At 34.6% G+C, this 21361-nt stretch overlaps 2 protein-coding genes and 1 long non-coding RNA gene across 4 annotated transcripts; all 3 read left to right on the forward strand.

The window, feature by feature from the left end:
* Positions 1 to 5455: 5455 nt before the first annotated feature.
* On the forward strand, positions 5456 to 8732 carry LOC136803597 (uncharacterized). Of its 2 annotated transcripts, XR_010846165.1 has the most exons (4): positions 5456 to 5554; positions 7092 to 7214; positions 8135 to 8237; positions 8455 to 8732. It is a non-coding gene; the product is annotated as an uncharacterized lncRNA (long non-coding RNA). The 2 variants fall into 2 exon arrangements; XR_010846164.1 differs by lacking the exon at positions 5456 to 5554 and having other exon boundaries at positions 5576 to 7214.
* A 5396-nt stretch (positions 8733 to 14128) lies between these two features.
* Positions 14129 to 16916, forward strand: LOC136803599 (galactosylgalactosylxylosylprotein 3-beta-glucuronosyltransferase 3-like). The gene is given in 5 exon segments (XM_067060323.1): positions 14129 to 14274; positions 14842 to 15326; positions 15828 to 15900; positions 15903 to 16120; positions 16627 to 16916. Coding segments are annotated over 5 exon segments (975 nt in total). The 5' UTR covers positions 14129 to 14177; the 3' UTR covers positions 16729 to 16916.
* Positions 16917 to 19356: 2440 nt separating this feature from the next.
* On the forward strand, positions 19357 to 21050 carry LOC136803598 (muscarinic acetylcholine receptor M1-like). Its single transcript, XM_067060322.1, has one exon. It carries the CDS (start codon positions 19386 to 19388, stop codon positions 20667 to 20669), a length of 1284 nt encoding a protein of 427 aa, XP_066916423.1. The 5' UTR covers positions 19357 to 19385; the 3' UTR covers positions 20670 to 21050.
* Positions 21051 to 21361: the final 311 nt, after the last annotated feature.

Here is a 21361-nt window from a genome sequence, read left to right on the forward strand (position 1 = left end):
CATTTTTTTGCTTGCAAACCAAGTAAACGATATAGCGTTTTCGCAGCATTGATCTTTGATACGCATTTCAGCGGGTGTGTGACTCACGCTAGTGTGACTAAATGCCTGACTAAGCTAATCTAACTTTGATTTCCTTGTAACAAAAAGACATCCCTGACTCTCTTTGACCTCCTCTACATTCTAGATATTTTGTGTGTCCTTTGAAACTATAAGTTACCCCTACCTCAATTTGACCCGCATGTTTGACCCTTTCTTTTGTTTTACCAACTCTGTTCTTTATTTCACATACTGTTTGTTTATAGACTTTATTATCCTCACTGAAACAATATAGAATAAAAACAAGTGATACTTTTATGGACCTACCTGGTTATGCATTTAACACATATGTAATTGATATCTACGTGAGCGTGACCATTAAACAATCATTCAAAACACAAATAGTGACGATCTATTAAAAGCAGTCGTTTGTTTCTTATAAAAAACCGTTTAGAAACCAAAATTTTATGCTCTTTAAATATTCTTTCATATTCAAGCAAGCAAAAAAAACATCTATCTTGTAAAAAAAATTGAGTAATTTGACTAAGAACATTGATGTATGCTTATTAATAGTGATTCTTATAGATAAATGTGCGTTTTTTGAGCCAATAATTTTTTTTGCAAAAATCTGTTTGAGCCATCTTTTACCTATGATGGAACGAACGAACGAACGAACGAACGAACGAACGAACGAACGAACGAACGAACGAACGACGAACGAACGAACGAACGAACGAACGAACGAACGAACGAACGAACGAACGAACGAACGAACGAACGAACGAACGAACGAACGAACGAACTAACGAACGAACTAACGAACGAACGAACGAACGAACGAACGAACGAACGAACGAACGAACGAACGAACGAACGAACGAACGAACGAACGAACGAACGAACGAACGAACGAACGAACGAACGAACGACACTGGGGTAGGTCCAATTAATTATCTTACCTTTTTTCTTTATCAGTTAGGAGTTTTTGCCTAATGAAGAAAATATTTTACGATTTTCCTAACTTTCCTAATTAGGAAAGTGCTCAAAAAAGTTACCTTTCCTCCTAATCACTCCATAATTGCAAGTTCTAACCATGACCATTAGTTTTAGTAAGTCAAAATTGATCTATGTGCAAAAACTATGATCTCTCATGGGCAGAGCGTTGAGATATACCGCCAGAACGAATAACTTTCCTATTCAATTAGGCAAAAACTTCTGACTGCTTATCTTTGATAAGTCTTTTTTTCTCATCATAGTAAATTAATCTCACTTTGCAGCTAACAAATAACTTGCTTTCTAAAAGTCCCACTTATACTACAGTACAGTACAGTAAAAAGATAGGGGCCATCGACTAAAACCCTTTTTTTTAACGGCCTCAGGCTGTTCAGACTTTGACCCCCTCCCCTTTCCTCCTGTAACGGCCAAAAAAATTCTTGAAAAAAATAAACTTTTATAGGCCTGCAAATTACCTTTTTCTCTTTAAATTGAATAGGGATAGCAGGATAACCCCTTGCAAAAAAAATAGATTACTCTAATACAATGGAGAACCTAGAAGAAACTGAAAAATTGCTACAGAACTAAAAAAAAAAATGAATAAACGATTATCATAATATTAATAGTAACAACAAGAATAATGAATATAAGAAATATTTTTACTTATATGTTCTTTCACATTCTTTTTCTTTGCTAAGGCAATTACTTTTTTATTTTTTGGTTTACTGTACGGACATTATGAGGAAAAGTTTTGGACAGGATGAAGAAAAAATAAAAATAAAATTCATGTTTTAAAAAAATTTTCTTTTTAAAAATCTGAAATTCGGAGGAAATAATAAAATAAAATTTTATTTTACAAAATTTCCTAAAGTATTGACTTTTTTTATTCAAAGACAAAAGAATAAAGTGCAAGATGTTGTTATAGAGGTTATGGATAAAAAACACTAAAAATAAACTGAAACACAAAATTAAAAAGTACACATAAAGACTAATATGTGTATGTGTAAGGCCCCCGGGGTCCACTTACAGCTTTTTGATGGACTGGATGGCGCAATTAAGTGGCCCGGTAGTATATGGTAATATGCTTTTGCTTGGGCGGACTGTAAAACAGTTACCGCGCGTGTTATGTCATTCACTCCACCGCAACGCACAACGAAAGGTGTTTTAGAGTGAATATCAATAATTATAAGAATATCTTATGTGCTTAAATTCAGTAAACTTTGAGTGCTTCATTGAAGATTAAGAAGATAAGAAGATAAAAAATGCGCTGGATAATTTTCATTGTAACAGTTTAGTCGATCATTGCTGAAAGTTTGAAAAAGTTTTTCTGACGCAAAAAAAATTTTCAGCCAATTAAAAGCACAGTGTGCTTCTATTTACTATGTTTCCAACATCGTCTAGGCGAGAAAAAGTGCGAAAAGACACGAACGTCATTTTTTAGTGAGTGTTGTTATGACTTTTTAGATCTTTTTAGGCCCACTGTGCCTCGTTTAGTTTTGTTTTCAACTGGTTTTTGTTGGAAATGCAGATAGCAAAATCGAGTCATATGTAAACAAATTTACAGCGGGGGTTTTGTTGTCTCTTTCTGGCTGTGTTTCGGCATCGATCCAGGATCTTTTAACTTATTATTTTAGAACTTTTCATGTTATTGAGCAACGAAAAATTGAAAACATCACTTTTAAAAATCCGAAAAACCTTTTTCTCAATGCAATTTTACTATAAATTCAAACACCTCTGACATCTTTGCCCTTAAAAGGACAACACATTTTGCTGATTCAGCATTTCATCGTTAAAAAAATTGCCGTTTTCGGCAATAATTTCCAAAAAGAGCAATAATTGCAGTTTTTATCTTAAACACCCGACTGGCAACCCTTATTAGGGAGGTCGAGGCTCGCGCCTGCGGCAGTAACAAAAGCAGGACTTTTGAAAAAAATCTTCAAACTTACATAAATCCAGGAAGGAAAAGTTTTCTAGCACAAATTCTTTTTCCAACTTCAAGAGAATTTATTCAGCTTTCTTTTGCAAAAGAAATTATCAAGATATGTCTTTTCGTTCTTTCAAAATTTGAAAATGAGTACTCGCGGGTGCGCTTTTTCAAACGTCTTGTTCACAGCACAGGAAATCTTTTTACCGGGGGTTACTAAAATCAAAAGCGCTAGCCACCCGAGTCAGCTATCGGCCTGATTCTTTTTACATTTTCCCCCGTAATAGTTTAGCTTTCGAAACGTACCACGTTGGCTGACTAGAGTGTTCTACTTTTTTCAGGAAGTTAAAATAAACACTTAAACTGCAAATATTTCCATTAAATTTACAATGTTTTTCAACCAATGTTATTATTTTAACAAGATAAATGTTTTTTCTTTCCAAATCTGAAAAAATCTTTAATCAAATAGATTTGGGTGGAAAGCGCTAAGGGAAAGTTAATGGTATGGTGACCCCCGTCTGTAGTAGCAACTCCAGAAGATTTTTCAATTTCAATTTTTTTTTTCAAAATCTATCCTATCTTGTAGAGCTTTGAAAAAGAAAGAAAATGAGGGGTCATAGGCCTCCAGAGGATTAGTGGTTGTAAAGATATTCAAATTTTAGTGTCAAAAATTTGACTAAAAATGTCAAAAAAAGGTTAGGAAAATAGCTTGGAAAAATTCGAAAAATGTGTCAAAAAAGAAAAAAAAGAAATTTTCCAGTCATGCTTCTTAAATTTAGCATATCTCTTTTTCTAGTGTAGCTAGAGACCTCAAATTTGGAGGGAGAATTCTTTGATGGTGTTAAAATATTATTATATAAAAATCTAACATATAACATTGAAAAATATCAGGAAGAACTCTTTTCATGGGACTCCTTGCACCATCAAACAATTTTCTTGATAAAGGCAGCCCAAAAAATAATTATTTAGGTCAGAAATTTAGTGTGGGTTTCGTGGTACATATACCTGTAGTATATTTATCAAAATAACGAAAGATATATCTTTTTTTGAAAAAAGAAGACATTGCATTGTTTTATTTTTGTTTTTGAAGAAAATAGCTTGGAAAAGGTTGAAATGAGTCAAAAAAGGTGGTAGGAACCATTTTCAAGGGGCCTCTGGAAATGGAGGAACAAAAACTTATGAGTAAAGAATAAGTTTTTCTGAAAGGAGAAACCCCAAATGAAAAGAAAATCCATTTCGGCAGAAATAAAAACTTTTTTTTGGGACATTCCCATGCTAAAGAAGCAAAAAAGTTAAAAAAACTACATGAAAATGAAAGAACTAGAATTAGCGATTGTGATTTTTGAATGCCTCACCCTTTTTCTGATAAACATACAAAGTTTCAGCCTCCAAATACATTTTCCTCCGTTTCCAGACACATTTGTTCTTCGATAGTTGCTAATTTTTTTTATCCCGTCGGCAAACAATTTTCAAAATGTTGCAAAACGTTCGGCATTTTACAAATTTGCCGTCTAGCCCGTGTCCACAGTGTTATATACCGCTGGAAAGCTAAGATCACGGGCTTTCATTTAGTAAAAACCGGAACGCTTTAGCATACATGGAAAAAAGTTCCAAGGGTTCAAAGTTCACGGAAAAATAAAACATTTGGTTTTGGTTTGACGTCAACGAAAGTTGCATGACTTCTGGAGTCGCTATCTGTAGCTTGCGCTACGGAAAAACCCACTCGCCCCAAACTTCTCGCAAGGATTTTTTTTGTGAAACACTTTCGATTTCAGTGCCGTGAAGAGGTTACAAGATGGCGCGGGAGGTTTTTGCACAGAAATCTTCAAAAAATGGAACTTCAAAATGGAATATCTGGAAAACTACTAAAGGTTTAAAGATGAGTGACCCCTGATTTTTTTCTGAGGATAAGGGCTTTTCATTAAACTTGGTTTGGCATTTTGCAAATCAGTTTGAAATTTCGACTGGCCACCCTACGCCTACCCTTATTGCTTATACAATATACGGCTAGTTGTATTTTTGCATAAAGATCGCTCAGTACTCGACTGATAGTGCCCCCTGACTAATCTAAAGTAAATGAGAAATATCATTGGAGGAAACTAACATTGTTAAACTAAAGATATTATATAGAGAGGCATAATCATACCTGTTCGTCCACTTCCAGACTCACTCTCCCACCGCGACAAGATTTCTCCTTTTGTTTTCCAGTTCTTTCGCTCCTTAGGCTACCATTTTGATAAACAAAATGTTCGATGCTGTGTAAAGTAATGACTTACTACAGATACAAAATTAAGCAATTTGATATCTTAAATAAAATTATTATAGTAATATTATAATGAAAAATTATTAAAAACATTATTTTTGAGAAATATTTTGGAATAAAAAAACCAGTTGTTTAAAAAAAATCAACTGTTAACCAATATTTCTAGTCTCGTATTTATCAGCCAAAGAAATCTGCAAATTCTGAGAAAGTGAAAGTTGGTTGCAACTGGACTGGTGGAAATTCCGTGGAAATCTAATCGGAGCTACAGAGCAGGCAACTTGAACTCCTCTGTCAGACATCACATACTGTCACTATATATAGACTGTATATACTAAGTAGTAAGTAAAATTATCATCTCTTTTTTATCTTTTAGGTGCTCCCAACATAAAAAAGCTGAGAGTGTCAAACATAAGAGAGGGCCCCCCATACAGCCATAGCGGTTTGCGTGAATGGGCATTATTGGGCCATTCCAGAATTTGTCTGTTACAGGGGGGGAACGACACAGGATTTCCAAGGGCAAAAGTTTTCACCAAAATTCGAAATTTCCAAGGCGAGAGAAGAAAATGTATGAATTTCCAAAGCAATTGAATTAAAAAGGCAAAAAATGAAAAAGAGTGGAATTTCCAATGAATTTTGCATAAGTACATGGATTTTTATCCATGAATTATTTCCGAGGTTAGAGAAAATTAAAAAATGCACGTCGCTCGACGGGGGGAAACAAAAATTTTCTGGAATGGCCCATTTTGCTTGGGCTGCGTGAATCCGTGAAAATTGAAAAAAACATGCGTGAATGCGTGAATTGAAAAAACTTGCGTGAACGTGAAAATCTTTTTTTTCATTGCGTGAATGCGTGAATCTTGGCTATTTTGTGCGTGATTACGTGAATTTCCCTTTTTTCCTTACCGCCGATTTTGTTCAGTTTTCCCGTTTTTTCAATGTTTCCCTGATTTTTCCCTAACATTTTCCGATTTTTTGAAAAATCAGGTTATTGCATGAAACTCAGGGAAAATTTGCATGGAATGCGTGAATTTCGAAAAAAATTGCGTGATTACGTAGTGTCCGCTGGGGGGGCCTCATAAGAATAATTGGAGATATTGTTGATTACCTCTCACCACATCAACCAAAAAAGGGCAGTTGGTCTGTTGGTTTTCAGAAGAGTCAGCTTTGGACAAATTCGTGTGTTTTGTTTTTGATAAGTTCTCATGTTCTTTTAACACCCCTTCAAGGCTTGACAGCTAACAATTAGACTAAGCTAGTACACGTCTTTTGTCTTTTTTTAGCTCTCTCTCTTGTAGAGCTTTGACGCACTGCAGAGAGAGCTTGGTAAATTTTGTGAAGACACCCGGTTTAGTTTGTGCATCAAAAGCCCTTAGGATGATAAAGACAAAAGACTGTATAGTTGATGCTCTCCTCTATAAGATAAGGAGAATAGACTTTCACGTTTCAATGCTTAGGATGATATGAGTGAGGGAAGCAACAACAAAGTTTCTCTCACATCCATTGACCATTTAAAAGGTGGAGGTAATTGTGATTTATGCTGGAACTCTTAATGCTTGAAATTATCTTACGTGAAATGACACATGACATTGCCAGTCGAGAACACTGTCATATTTTAAACGACAAAAAAATGAGTAATCACATCATTTAGCGCCACGCTAAACAAAAGAAAAAAAAGAAAGATCAAAGGCTTAAAACAAAAAGTACTTAAAACGTTCAATAACACGTCGTGGTGAAAACAAAAATACGATATTCGTTTAGCGGCTCTTATAAGGAACACATTGATATATATTTCTGCTACCCCACAACTTGCAGTCGAAAAATTGAGCAAAATATTGAAAATATTTCTGCGGTGAAGTTTTTCAAATTTCCTTATAGAAATCTCACGTTTGGCACTCCTACACGGTAGAAAAAGTGAAGAGATGAGAAATATGACGTAAACACGATGAAAGTAGTAATTATATTCCCAAGTGATTACGAAAAGTTATTCTTTCAACAATGGTAAGTTTTTTATTACGTCTATTAGGACGTCTTTGCAGATTCCTGTGAGAGTTACTTTAAGAAGGTCATTGACATCCGAATGAGTTCAAGGATATTATCTAAGGCCCTCTTTATATCACGATCAATAGGGGATAAAAGCTTGCTTTTTTATGCTTTCTCACAAGCATTAATGTATATTAAGGCAACGTAAAAAGCTCGGTAAAATAGTGGGAAGAAATATTATTTTATCAGGTACGTATTATCCCTGTATCACGCGAGTGGTATTTTAGCTCTCCCGCCTCTCGCACCTCCCTGTCTCACAACAAAGGAAATATACCATATTACATCCCTGCCTGTGTGCGAGTGATGTTTTTTGTTGCTTTCCTATATCCCTGTCTCACAACAAAGGAAATACACATGTCCTTGTCGGAATACACATTACATCTCTGTCTTGTGCGAGTGGGATTTTTTACTTTCTCGTCACTTTTGTCTTAATGACGCGACTTAGAATACCGCTATTATTACCCTAAGTCGATTAATTTTCGCATGTACTTATTTTTAGAGAATTGAGAATTTTAAAAAATTCGCTCTTTTTCACTAGATTTCACCAAATTTCTTTAGTTTTAACGGATTTTCAATTTATAGCAAGAACTAAGTTTTGCGAAAAGGGCCAAAACTCATGAAAATTACGAATTTACCATTTTCATCGACCTCTAACGTTAGAGGTCGATGCCATTTTCAATTACTCCACGCGAAGTTTCATCCACCTAAAGCGGCAGATATGTAAGGTATTTGAGTACAGAATTTCACCGGTTTGGGGACTGTAAAGATCTTCTAACGCCACATGATGGACATTTAGAAATGTTAGAAAGGTTTTGAAACGCTGATGTTTGCCAGTTGAAGATTAAAATAATTTGAATATATTGCTTTTTTCTTTCTAGATATTCCAAATGGACTTGCCGAATAATGGTACAGCTATCAAGTATCCCGGATCGAGAAGTCAACGCATCGTCATACTGCACATACAACATTAATTAGGAAAAGGTATTTCGTTCTCGAATGTTTCACCTGGTTTTATCGTCATCCTTTATACCATTTTAATATGTATCTTTTCTTCTAGTAAAATAATTTTGTCATACACCCCTATTTAAGGTCGTTGACTTCTATCTAAAGATAAGCTCAATAATCTAATGAAGCCCTGAATATACCGCAAAATTAGTTTCATGACAATTTTTTTTAATTCATTCGTTGCCTTTTATAGGGACCACTGGGTGAACCGATAATCGAGATCGTTCTCAAGTAGACATGACTCTTAATTGTCAACTTGACTAAAACACGACAGAAAAATCGTTTGTTCACCATCGAAGCGCGAAGAACTATGCACCCGATTGTATCCACGGAGATTATATATACAAATTCTTTTATTACACCCCTATATCAATGCCCGGTCAGCTCCACTCAATGATGAATTACCCGGTGAAAGAAATTGCATAGAACCCAAATCAAAGATCTTATTTATGGTCTTACCGTCTTACCCCGGTCAATTTTTTCAGTTTTTTTAAGAATTCTTGAATATTAGTTGAAAGTCAATTTTTCCCTACTAGAAGAAGTTAAAGGTTATCACTTAATGAGCTTTGGAGATCCTATATTAAGACCCGGTGGGTTTCAAAACTTCACTGGGTCACTGAGAAAGGGGTGTTCTATTATATATGAAATATAGAAAATGTACGTCTATGCGTGTTAGTAAATGTCCCGGGACAATGTATATCATCCGTTTATGAATTGGGGAGAGAAAAACTCCAGTAATTAAGTCATTCTGAGGGGCTGAGATAGCCGATAGAACTTTCCAACGGGGATAAACTTGAAAAATTTGGGGGGAAATGATGAAAATTTCGAAAAGTTAACAAAAGTACACCCGTTGCAATTTTTCCCCGACCATTTAAAACCCCAAATTTTCTTCCCCGTTAAGATATTTTGCAATAGAAATTTCCCGCTGTAGGTCCCCACCGGGTTCTGTGATACGAGGTGTTGTGCAGATTATTATGTTCTTCTATTGCTCGCTTATCCTTCTGACATGTGATCTTCACAGCTTTGGTAAAAAAAACAAACGCAAAGCAAATGCTTGATGAGTTTTTTTGTTCTTATAAAAAGTCTTCGTTTCTTGCTCCATCTTGATTCCAAAGAAGACAGGCCCTAAAAATGAAATCGGAAAAATGATCAAATTATATCTAATCTCACTAATTATGCCAATTAACTAAGTGTTAATAACATTTTCAAGTTTCAATTTATACCGTTGCAAAATCAATTTGCTTGCGTGTTCTCGAGTTTTTGGATATCGTGGGATTTGAAGATTTCTAGTGTTTTAATTGCTTTGATAGATTCAAAACACAAGTTACTCTGCGGTGGAACATTATGATGTTCTCATTCGATAGGTCTTTTTGCTTTTCTTTTTTGTATAGAGATGACTTGAAAAGATCGCTCAGTACTCGACTGATTGCACCCAAAGGAATTAATTTTCATTAATGATGAGATACTCTAAGGCGGCAATCACAAATATCTTCGTTTCGCATCGCCCGACCAACTCTCAAAAATTGAGTAGAATTGAGTCGGTAAATTTGTCAGACTTTTTCTTTCCTTCGTTCAAAATTTTTATTATTTTCAATTTCTTGCGAGTGATTTCTAGCGCATTCGGGGCATTTTGACTTTGTTTATCATTGCATGCGCCATTTTTGGTTGGAAGTTAGTGTTCAAGGGTCATAATTTGAAACCACCCATAACACGCGGTTATTTTGGCTGCTGGCTGGCTGGCTGGCAGTTTCCTTCAAGAATACCGTAGTAACTAAAAGGTGAAACGTCAGAGAAACGGGTGGAAACGGTGGAAACCACACGGAAAAGGGTGGAAACGACACGGAAACGATATGGAAACCAGTGGAAACGATACGGAAATTTATGCAACGCTAGAGCAGCATTTTAAAGATACATCTCCGTCTATCACAGGCTTTGCATAACCCTAAGAATATACGGATATAGGTAATCTATGAAAATTTTTGTGAAGAAGTCGTTGCAGTGCACACGGCAATCTTTGATTGGATTAATCGGATTCAAATTTCCTTGTTTTAGCCAAATTTTAGGAAATTAACTGAGAAGAAATGCGTTCTTTTTCTTTTATCCTTTAGAGGACAAATATAAGTACATTCTGTGAAAATTTCAAGTCTCTAGCACTTTCCTATCCGGAATTATCTTGATTCCGATTTAGAGGGATCTCAGCCGGGCCGGGATGAGGACAGGATAGAGGGATCTCTTAAAAACGAAAGTGCCCGATAACTGGTGAAAAGTTTGATGTATCAAAAAACTTTTTTTCTACTTTTACATTGCTATAAGGAGACTTTATATACCAAATCTATCTCCTTATGAGCACTGCTTAAGGAGATACAAGGGATATTAGCCAAAATAATCCCGATTTTACAAAAATTCCAATGAAAGATCACTGTGACAAATCTTTCGCAAATTTAAAAACCCACTTTCCCGTGGAAATAATTGGCGTTTTTTGTATTTTTGGGACCCTTGGGGCATAAGCTACCCGTTGACCACAAAAAAAACCAATGACGTCACAAGTTTGGGAAAAAACTTCAAAATGCAATATCTCGAGTTTGAAAAGGAGTTCTGAGGTCATTGACCCCTCATTGGATCGTGAATTCTATTGGGAATAAGATGGGAGGGGTTATTAGTAGGCTTGAAAGAGGCGTTTTCACTTGATGACAAGTGACAGGAAAAATGCGATATCTCGAGATCGGAAAGGAGTGAGGAGATGGTTGACCCCTCATTGCATCGGAAATTTAATGGAAAATAAGTTATGAGGGTTAAGAGTGGGTATATAGAGACTTTCGAAATTAAATATATTCAAATTGAGGTATCTTAGGTCCAATGACGTCATCAAAAACTGAAAAATACAATATCTAGAGTTTGAGAAGGATTTAAGCAATGATTGACCCCTCATTGGATCGGAAATCATCATGAGCATATATTTGGTCAATGAAGAAATAATTACAGTAGAGAGTGAAAACTTTATTACACATTGGATGACATTATTTAGAGAAATGACGTAACAGAACATAAAATTTGTCATATCTTTAGTTTTAAACCATTTTAAGTGGTAATTTTTTGCTCTTTGGGATTAATTCAGTCTATGGTTTCCCCTTTACTATCAAAAGGGCTTATGATGCGTTCAGCTTATCTACTCCTCGGAAAGTTTATGAAAAATTTCTCAAATTTTACCAAGGGGTTGATTCGAGTATAAAAGAGGGATTTCGTGCAGTTTTAAAACAAGAAATCTTGTTGTTTTTGAAAATGCAGTTATTATTTGGTCTTATAAGGCGCGTCATGTCGACCTCAAATTCGTAAATACAGCAAGCAACCTTTTTTTATATATTTTCCATTCTTATACACTGATGATATATTGACGCTCTCAATTTGACGTTTTACTGCTCAAGTCAATAAGTTCCCGTTTTCGATTAAAATTAAATTGAAATCGCTTTCAAACTTACTGAAGAAACTTTCACAATTGAAGATTTATTATTTACTAAGCTTTTATTTACTATTTATTTACTATTTCTGGTGAAGAAGTCCCATTCTATTTCTTATTCCATTTGGAGCATAAAAAGATATTTACGATATGATATGTTCTCCCGTGGTTGATGAAAACTTATTCGAATTCCCCTTAAAACTAAAGTTTGAGAGCATCAACAATACCATCTTTATCATCCTAAGGGCTTTGCTAAACCGGCGCTTGCGACGACGGGAACCGACTAATGATACAACAGAAGCTTCACTGTTGGTCGTTTACCTGTTTCCAATCATTTCTCCCCGTTTCCGTGTCGTTTCCACCAGTTTCCCTGTCGTTTCTCCCCGTTTCCAGGGCGATTCCCCCCGTTTCCATATCGTTTCCACCCGTTTCTCTGACGTTTCAGGTTTTAGTTATTAGGCAAGAATACACTCCAAAAATGGATGATGGAGGTAAGAAAATCCGAAACTTTTTAGACCCAACAAGGACGCGAAATGAAGATATTTGTGATTGCCGTCTAACTAAAAGATGGGACTGTTGATATCTGGCCTGTATTTTCACTTACTGTTAAATCTCTTTGACAACAAATTTGTTTTGATAACTCCACCAAGTTTATCAATCATACAGCCAATTTGATTGACTTCAAAATATGCCATTTTTGCCCTGATTGCCAAATATTTTGCATTCGATTGACAAAAATTTGGCCAATGTGGTAAAATTTGAGTGCCATAAATGCCAAATAAAAAAGATGTGGTGAATCTGGCATTCTTGGCATTTTGGAACTTACCTCCATACAAAACATTGTTCCCACGAGACCACTGTTCTTTTCGCTCCAATTTTGCCACTTTTGCCAAAGATTTTGAAAAATAGAAGACCTTCCAATGCTAAAGCAAAACAATGCCAATCGGCAATTTGATTGGTTAAAAAAATGGTTTGCTCTACAAATGCCGACAGAAAACTGCTGACGAAGCATCACAAAACCAAAATCATAATGGCGGCGTAGCAATGTACAAATTGCCATGAAGCTGTGATCTTTTGTCTTTGAAATTGTGGTTTTAGCAAAGTTGGCGAGTATGGCATATTTGGAAGTCAATCGAATTGGCTGATATTTTCCGTCATAACATGTCACAATAACTTTTACTGATAACGCGCTTTTTTTAATTTTTTTGTTTTCATTCAAAATGACCGGACGCCGATCAGAGAATTAGAGAACGCCCGCTGCCTAGCCGCCTATCGCCCAATGAGATTAACATATAATGAGTGTGTAACTTGTCAAACGCTCCATCGTTTTGCCACTAATATGGTCTTCTTCGTTCCAGACATTTGCGTGTGTTCCACTACGGATTTTTTCATATTTCGATTTTAAAAGCCTTCTCGGTGTGAAAGAGAAATTGTGTATTTTTTAATACGCCGTTCATTAACTGAAATCAAATGACTTTGGAGGTTCGGTGAAATGGTGGCAGAATGGCCGTCCCATGTTTTATTAGATAGTCCCAAGTTAGAGTAGTTGACGATACATTGATTGTTTTTATGAATTTGCCCCTTCCGTCCCTTTCTGAAAAAAAAGTAACCCACATTTTTATGAATTTTAACTTTTTTGCAAAAATCGGGGGGTACATAGTTTTGGTACTGGACCAGTGCAAAAATGTGTAACAGACTTGTTTTTGTGAAAGTGGTTTTGACTACCCCTTTGTACCTTGGTACAGAGTTGAACAAAGCCCAGAATAATCAAGCTAGCAAACTTCAAAAAAAAACAGTAGGGGTTGTGGGAATGTGTTGCTCTCTCCCCAACCATAAATCCAGAGAAACTGCAAATAAAAGAGCGATATCAAGTTTGTTTAAAAATGTGAAAATGTGAAATCAATTTTGGAAAAACGTTTTTGAAAAATGACACTGAAAGATTTGACTGCATTATTTTATTCCATGAAGCAATCATTTTGAAATAAAAATGTCTTCACAATAAATGAGTTTTGAGTTTTCTAGAAATCTAAACATGAATTCAATAGCTTCTTATTAAAAAGACATCACTTTAGGATAAAAAAAGTGTCAAAAACTAGCTTTTCCTAATTTTCATTGACTTACAGGACTTTGTTCCTTTTTTTGTTTTGATTTGGCGAAGATGGTATCTGTCTGTATTTACAGGACATCTTTGTGATGAATTTTAGGATCATCTTGCCAAAATGCAGGAAAAGTTAGTAACCTTGTGTACTGCATAACTAAAATATCAAAAGACTACACCTTTATGAAACCTTAAAATATATGAACTAATTTTGGCAAATTTGTACATAATATATATGTAATTACCCAAATACTATAATTAATGTTGTTGATTTTCCTTCCATTCAATAATAATAATAATAATAATAATAATAATACTTTACTCTTTTCAGGAAAGAATAATGTAGATAAAATATGCCAAGACAATGATTCCATCGAGAATACAAACAAAGATCCAAATAGGATGTTTTGCTTTACTGATATGTGTTTTTCTTTCTATGCTTCATTTTCTTTGTCAGAGAGGTAAGACTATTATCTTTTTCAAACATTTCATTTAAATCAGTAATAAGACGACAGAGGAGCCCATATCTCAACTTGAGTGAATACAAAACAAGTCAATAGATCATTTTCTACCCTCTTGCATCTGTCAGTCAAGTTATTTTTTTGAATTTTTCTTGATCACGTGAGAATTTCAAGCCCCAGAAATAACTAATGCTTAGTGACGAAAAAGTACAAAATTGAGGACAAAGAGGTCTTTGACCTTGAGAGAGGTTTGACCTTCCTTATGACAATATTTTTACCAGCAGTCCCAAAATCTTTGTTTTTCTGCAGTCTTCCTTCTCGAGAATGTATTTTTCTGTATATCCTTTATACATTGAAAGAGAAAAATTTTCACATTTGCAATCTTTTCCACCAAATCTAATCTCATTGTCCATAAATTGATATCCTCGACACCACCAAAAAAAAAAATTCTCAAAAAGCTTATTGTTTGACAATTCTATGGTTTGACTGATATTATTTATCTAGTCCATCTTGTTTATAGATATGCACCCGAAATGTTCTTGAGATATCTGATTTTTTTCTTTATAGAGGATACTTCGGCAGCAATAAACTTACTTCACTTGACAAAGAATAAATTATTTTCATTGAAGAAAAAAGTTGATCTGATTGACAGAAAGTCTCGCACATTAAGTAAAGACAATACTGACGTCACATTGTTCCTCATTACACCAACTTATGCTAGATACACACAACAAGCTGATCTTGTTCGTCTATCCTACACTTTAAAACATGTTGACAATCTGCATTGGATAGTTGTTGAAGATTCTGAGGTTCAAACTAAACTAGTGAGAAAAGTTTTAAAAGACTCTCAAATTACATATACACAGTTAAATGTGAAAACTAGAAAAGACTTACAACTTGGTGAAAATGATCCAAGGTGGAAGAAACATCGTGGTGTGGATCAAAGAAACCATGCCTTAGAATGGATCCGTTTGAATGTAGGATGGAATAGAAGAGGCGTTGTTTACTTTGCCGATGATGACAACACTTATCACTTAGATTTATTTTCAGAGGTATGTACATGTGAAGAAATTTAAAGAATTTCTGTCTAACTATCTTCTTTCAGGAGATTTGGGTGGCAGAGCAGCATATGCATTTTGTCTTTATTAGGACTCGTCAGCACTGCATACACAGTCATAATGTACTCGGTAAAAAGATGGAACTCCATTCTAAAGAGGTCTTGTAAAAATGCGTTTGCTTAAAAATGGTAGACTCTGAACATATTCAGATCATATTCTGAAATAGGTGAAAGTCTTTTGTTCCTAAAGGAATTTTATTTGACATTATTTCATCTTTTTTACCATTTTTTAGACATTTTAAATATATGGAATTTTTACAGAGCAAATAATTCTTTTTTGGAAGGAAATGGGTTTCAAAAATTTTTACCCGTTTAGAGTTTTGTAAATTGCTTCTCCCAAGAAAAGGTTCGCTTTTCTAAGGTATATGAATTTTTTTTAGAAATGACAATTATATCTTTGTAATGGTCATGTTTTGAATTTTTTCTTCGCTTACAGATGCGGACAACAAGAAAAGTGTCAATTTGGCCAGTTGCATTAGTAGGTGGATTACGATGGGAAGGTCCATTTGTAAGAATGGAAAAGTCGTCAGATTTTTCACTGCATGGAAGGTCGGCCAGCGGGCTTTTCCTGTTGATATGGCAGCATTTGCAGTGAACTTGGATTTGCTAAGAGATAATCATGTTTTGATAAATCCTCAAGTAGAACGTGGTTTCCTTGAATCCGATTTTTTAGAACAATTAAAGATCACACGTGATGACCTAGAAGCTAAGGCAGAAGATTGCTCTAAGGTAAAGAAATATTTAGGGGTTGCTCTCAAAAGTATGTAGTCTGAGTAGAGAGCACAATAACTTACAATATTTACCTCCCAATTTTTCCCTCTGCGCTCCAATCGATCGGCTCCTTGCCATCGATTAAAATCAACTGACGCTTGATTTTCAACATGATGGGTACTTTAGTTGATGATGTATCGGCTGATGCCATAGGTTTAGCCTCATTGAAAGATACTTTCATGAGCGACGTGACTAAATTGGATCGGTTATTGCAAAAAGAAGAAATACAATGAAAGCTTCTCTTGAAACTTCCCAAATCTTCTTTAACTAGATTACTTCATCAAATTTCGTAATTATTTATCCCTAAATGGAAAGCCGTTTATTACAAAAACCCTTTGTAAAGATGTCATCATTCATTGATCATTCATTCATTAATATAATTAAATATATCTTTTAAATCTTTTCGGTCAAATATTTCTTCTTTGCACTTTAGATATTGACTTATATTTTCCTCTTACCTTTAGATCCTTGTATGGCATACTCAAACGGCAAAACCGAAAATGAAGGAAGAGATTAAGCTAGTGAAACGAAATGGTGTTGGATCAGATTCCAAAATCATTATTTAAGAAGCTAGGTATTTCTTGAGATCTTCATTATATGGTGGCTACTCAACTTGCACAATCATTTTCGCAATTATAAATTATTCAACACCCCCTTCTCACAGATCCGGTAGGATTCTTTCAGCCCGTGCAATGCCGGACAAAAGGTTGTAGACAAATGAAATTTCAGTGAACAATGATGAGAAATAGAGCAAAATGACTCTTCAATGTGTCTGAAAGGGGATGGAAGTTAAGAAAAACACTTTTGAAGTCGTTGCATTGCTTTTGAATTGCTTTTGAGGGAACCACAAGCAAAAAATCAGCGTTTTGATACTGGTGTAAGCCAGTTAATCAAGCCCTTGTGGTTAGACTGCAGTGGGTGACTTTGAAAGACTTTGGGTAGGTTTGGAAAGCACCCAAAGCCTCTTGGGAACTTGTTTTTGATCGATATTGAAGTATTTTGCAAATATTGCAGAAGTCTACAAACCTTTTGTCCAGCATTGTGGGGTGAAAATAACGGACTGAAACACAATGGTGATTGATATTCCCACATTTTTCATGCCTGGGGATTTAAATTCTTTTGTTCTCAAGTCAGAAAATTCAGTGGGGATGGGAAAAATATCATCATATTTTGCAGTGAGGACTGGCTTATTTGATTATTTTCAGTGGGGACAAAAGTTGGGGGATAATTTTCCACAGGGGATGATATTTAGGCCAATTTTTCCAATTGAAAGGGGTCCCAGTGGGTCTGTGAGAAAGGGGTGTTATTCAATTTTGAAAATTGCGATAAAAACAAATTAACGAAATAACTCTCATGGAAAGAGACTCTTGCGAATTAAGTTTTGAAAATACAATTCTTTTTATATGCATAATGTTTAGAAACATACAGAGCCTCAGATTTGCAATAAAAATAATGCTAAGCATAGCTCGAAGTTAGGACAATTCATCATTCAAATTTTGCTTTGAAAAGTGGGATCAATGAGACAGGTAGGTGGACAACGAATATAGAAAATTCAGATAATTTTAAATTGAATACTGTACACCTTTTTATCAGAGTGGATGAATTCATAAAAAAGTAAAAGTTTTTTTTAACGAGAATGAACTTGCTCAAATTAGATTTGAGTGCTTTTAAATTCTTTTAACCTCGGTTAAAGACAAATTGTGCTGAATCAACACAAAAATCTACCCATCAAGAGTCTATAAAAGTCTCATTTTTTCTTGTGGTCGTAGAACCCATCTTCAAAGAGTATTCGTAACTCTTTGGAACTATTTATGTGACATGAATTTTATAAGAAATTTTTAATGAAAGCTAGAAATAATTTATTGTAAAGTTTTAAGAGGATTTCACTTTTGGACGAAAATTATTTGAAAGTATTTCGTTTTATTTATTTTAAAAAAGGTAAATTTTTAAGGAGCATAGATTTTTAAATTTATTAAATTAGATATTGTCTGAATAAAGTAGGTTTAACCTTCAGGATTATACCAACCACATTATTTATTAGTGTGAAGGTAGAGAGTCTATCACAATATTTTTCCCCTAACACCCCACTGTGTCTCACTAACATTCCGCCGATTGGTGGTGTGAAAGTTTTGATCACAGACTTACACCGCAACGGACTGTGTGTTAGGGTGTTAGGGGAAATATTGTGATAGACTTTCTACCTTCACTCAATCCGGCTGATAATCGAAGTATCGATTGACGTCAAATGAGTTTAGTTAAGCTCAAAATTGCAGATGTAGAACGATAAACTCGGTATACATTTATCATTTATTCTTGCTAATCATATTCTTATTTGTTCTGAAGATAATTCATAATTGTCAACAATTATTAAGTATGATTTTTCTTTGACGACGAAGTTCGGTACTTTTTGTAAAAGAAACTTTTTGATGCGGGTTTAAATCAAAAGACAATCATTAGGAAAGCACATCATTGCGATATTATTTTATTTTTCAGCATAATAGACAAAAATTATAACATGCTCTGTAGAAAATTGAGATGACGTCTATAGCCTACAAATTGAAGGTAAAAGATATTTATTATAAATAATTATCCTTTAGATGATTCTCCTTTGAAGTATCTTTCCAAAGGTGTATAACTTCTTCTAACATAGCATGAATGGGTGCTAAGAAAAGGTCAAAAAACTAAACTGACCACACACTTTTGAGACAGAGTTTAGTTCACACTTGAAGCGAATGGAATTTTGATAGCATCGGATAGCACCCATGTTTTCAAAAATAAATTTGTATCCTATTTCAAGCAAGAAACCTTCAACAAATACATTTTAATGTTTTGAAAAGGAAATGATTTTATTTCTCTTACTAAGTGTGATGCTCAAACCAATATTGATCCAGTCTGTTTGTCCTCAAACAGTAGGTAGAGAAAACTTAAATGGAAATTGAATTTATATGTATATACTAGTAGAATTTTCGATTAAATCTTTGAACATGAAAGGTATATTATCGCTTTTTTGTTGAAGTCTTCTTGTATAATTTTGAGAGGCGAATATTCTGCTGTTTCCAGCCAAATCTATTCTTATCTTATTCTTATTTTTCGGACAGTTTTTTATTACAAGGAAAATTTTGCTTGAAATTCAGCAATCGCATCTTTGCATTGTTTTTTATTGTTCTTATTTTTTGAAGATTTTAAGTCTCATTGTTGTTTTATGGAATTTTTATTGTAAAAAATGGAGTGTACACATAATATTTTTCAGTTTTCTTTTAGTCAGGAAGTACGCAAAAATATCAAAGTAGATGTAACCTTCGCAATGGACAACAACACTACGTATTCACCGAGACAATCACCAGAAGTAGTTGGTGTCACAACAAGCTTAATGGTTTTATTAAGCTTATTCACTGTAGTTGGGAATCTTATGGTTATTTACATCTTCGTCAAACACAAAAACTTACAGATTGCAAAAAACTATTTCATATTATCTCTAGCAATTGCTGATGTTTTCATTGGTACATTTTCAATCAATTTTTATAACGTTTATCTCGCTTTTGGTGGATGGCCTTTTGGTAATATTTCATGTGATTTATGGCTTTCTATGGATTATTCTTGTTGTAATGTTTCAACGTTAACTTTACTAGCCATCTCAATAGAACGATTTGTCGGTGTACATTACACAGCTTTCCACCGCAACCAATTCACAAAGAAACGATTAAAGCGAACAATTTTCATCATTTGGCTTATATCATTCTTAGTATGGTTTCCTGCTATTTTTGCTTATCCATACATTCACGGCGAACGAACAGTAAAAGACGGACAATGTTATGTACAATTTTTATATGAAAGCCCGAGTATGACTATTGTTACTGCCTTCATTAATTTTTATGGGCCAATCATTTTCATGGTGATTATTTACATATTAATATCAAGAACACTAATCAAGAGATATAAACGGAAATATCATCTAAGAGAGAATTCAATACCACCCGAGACAAGCTCTGAACGACGGCCTTCCAGTTCGCGAGAACGAAAATATTCAGTACGTCCGTCAATCGCTTCAACAACTGTAATTTCACCAGAAAGACGACCAACTATCGCAACCATTATTGGTTCTCCCTCTGAAATGGATAGAATGAGAAAAAGCTATGAATCCATTGTATCTGGCGATACGAACTCAAATTCTAAAAGGAAAGCTGATAAGCCGAAAACACAACGCGAAAAAGACTACTTATCACATAAAAGAGCAATTACTCTGTTATTACTTATCATTGGTGCATTTGCTATCACGTGGTTTCCATATAACCTTATGGCGGTGATCGCACCATTTTGTAGAAAATGCATCCATGCTGATTGGTGGCATTTTGGTTACATTTTCTGCTACGTTAACTCCCTATTAAACCCATTGTGCTATGCTTTTGGTAATCGACATTTCAAAAAATATTTCAAAGAGATTTTCGTAGCAATCAAGAAAAGGATCTGTTGTCCAAAAGCTGGTTTAGTAACAATAAAACAACATTAGTTTGCTCTTTATTTTGTAACATACTTTTGGGATTTTTGTTGTACATATAGGGTGTATTCACACTGTTGTTTGAAGGTTGCTTGAAAATATTGGAATAAAGAATGCACGATCTTCTCTTTTGCACTTATTATTTAACTTTGCACGATCGCGTGATCTTGTTTCAAGCAAACTTCAAGCCAAAAAAACAATGATTTTGTGTTGATGGTAAAACAATACTTTTAACAGTGAGAAGGCATCTTGAAGTGTGTATATTAACGTGAATTCGTTGTATTTTGAACCGTTTGGTAAATTTAATTTCATCGTAAATTTCAAACTGCTTCAAACCTAGTCTAAAGAAATAAAGGCAATTCTTCGCTTGAACGTTTCACATACATCAATCAGCAATAAGTAAATATTCTTTTTGGACCTACCCCGGTGGAGGTCCTATAAATTAACCTGTGTTTGTTCGTTCGTCTGTTCGTTCGTCCGTTCGTCTGTTTGTTCGTCCGTTCGTCTGTTACCAACTTTTCTCAGGATTGAATAATAGGAATCTTTTAATTTTTGGTACAAAGGTGCAAAATGGTGGTGGCCAAAATGTGACGGAGCCCAATTTTCGAAAAAAAAATTGTTTGGGCAAATTTGGGTCAAAAAACGGCTAAAAAACGGGTTTTTTGATTATTATCTTATAAATTGGATTATTAATTTTTTCTGAT

Source organism: Clytia hemisphaerica, unplaced genomic scaffold, assembly GCF_902728285.1.
Source record: "Clytia hemisphaerica strain Z4C2 unplaced genomic scaffold, Clytia hemisphaerica genome assembly, whole genome shotgun sequence".
In the NCBI taxonomy this organism is placed as follows: domain Eukaryota; kingdom Metazoa; phylum Cnidaria; class Hydrozoa; order Leptothecata; family Clytiidae; genus Clytia; species Clytia hemisphaerica.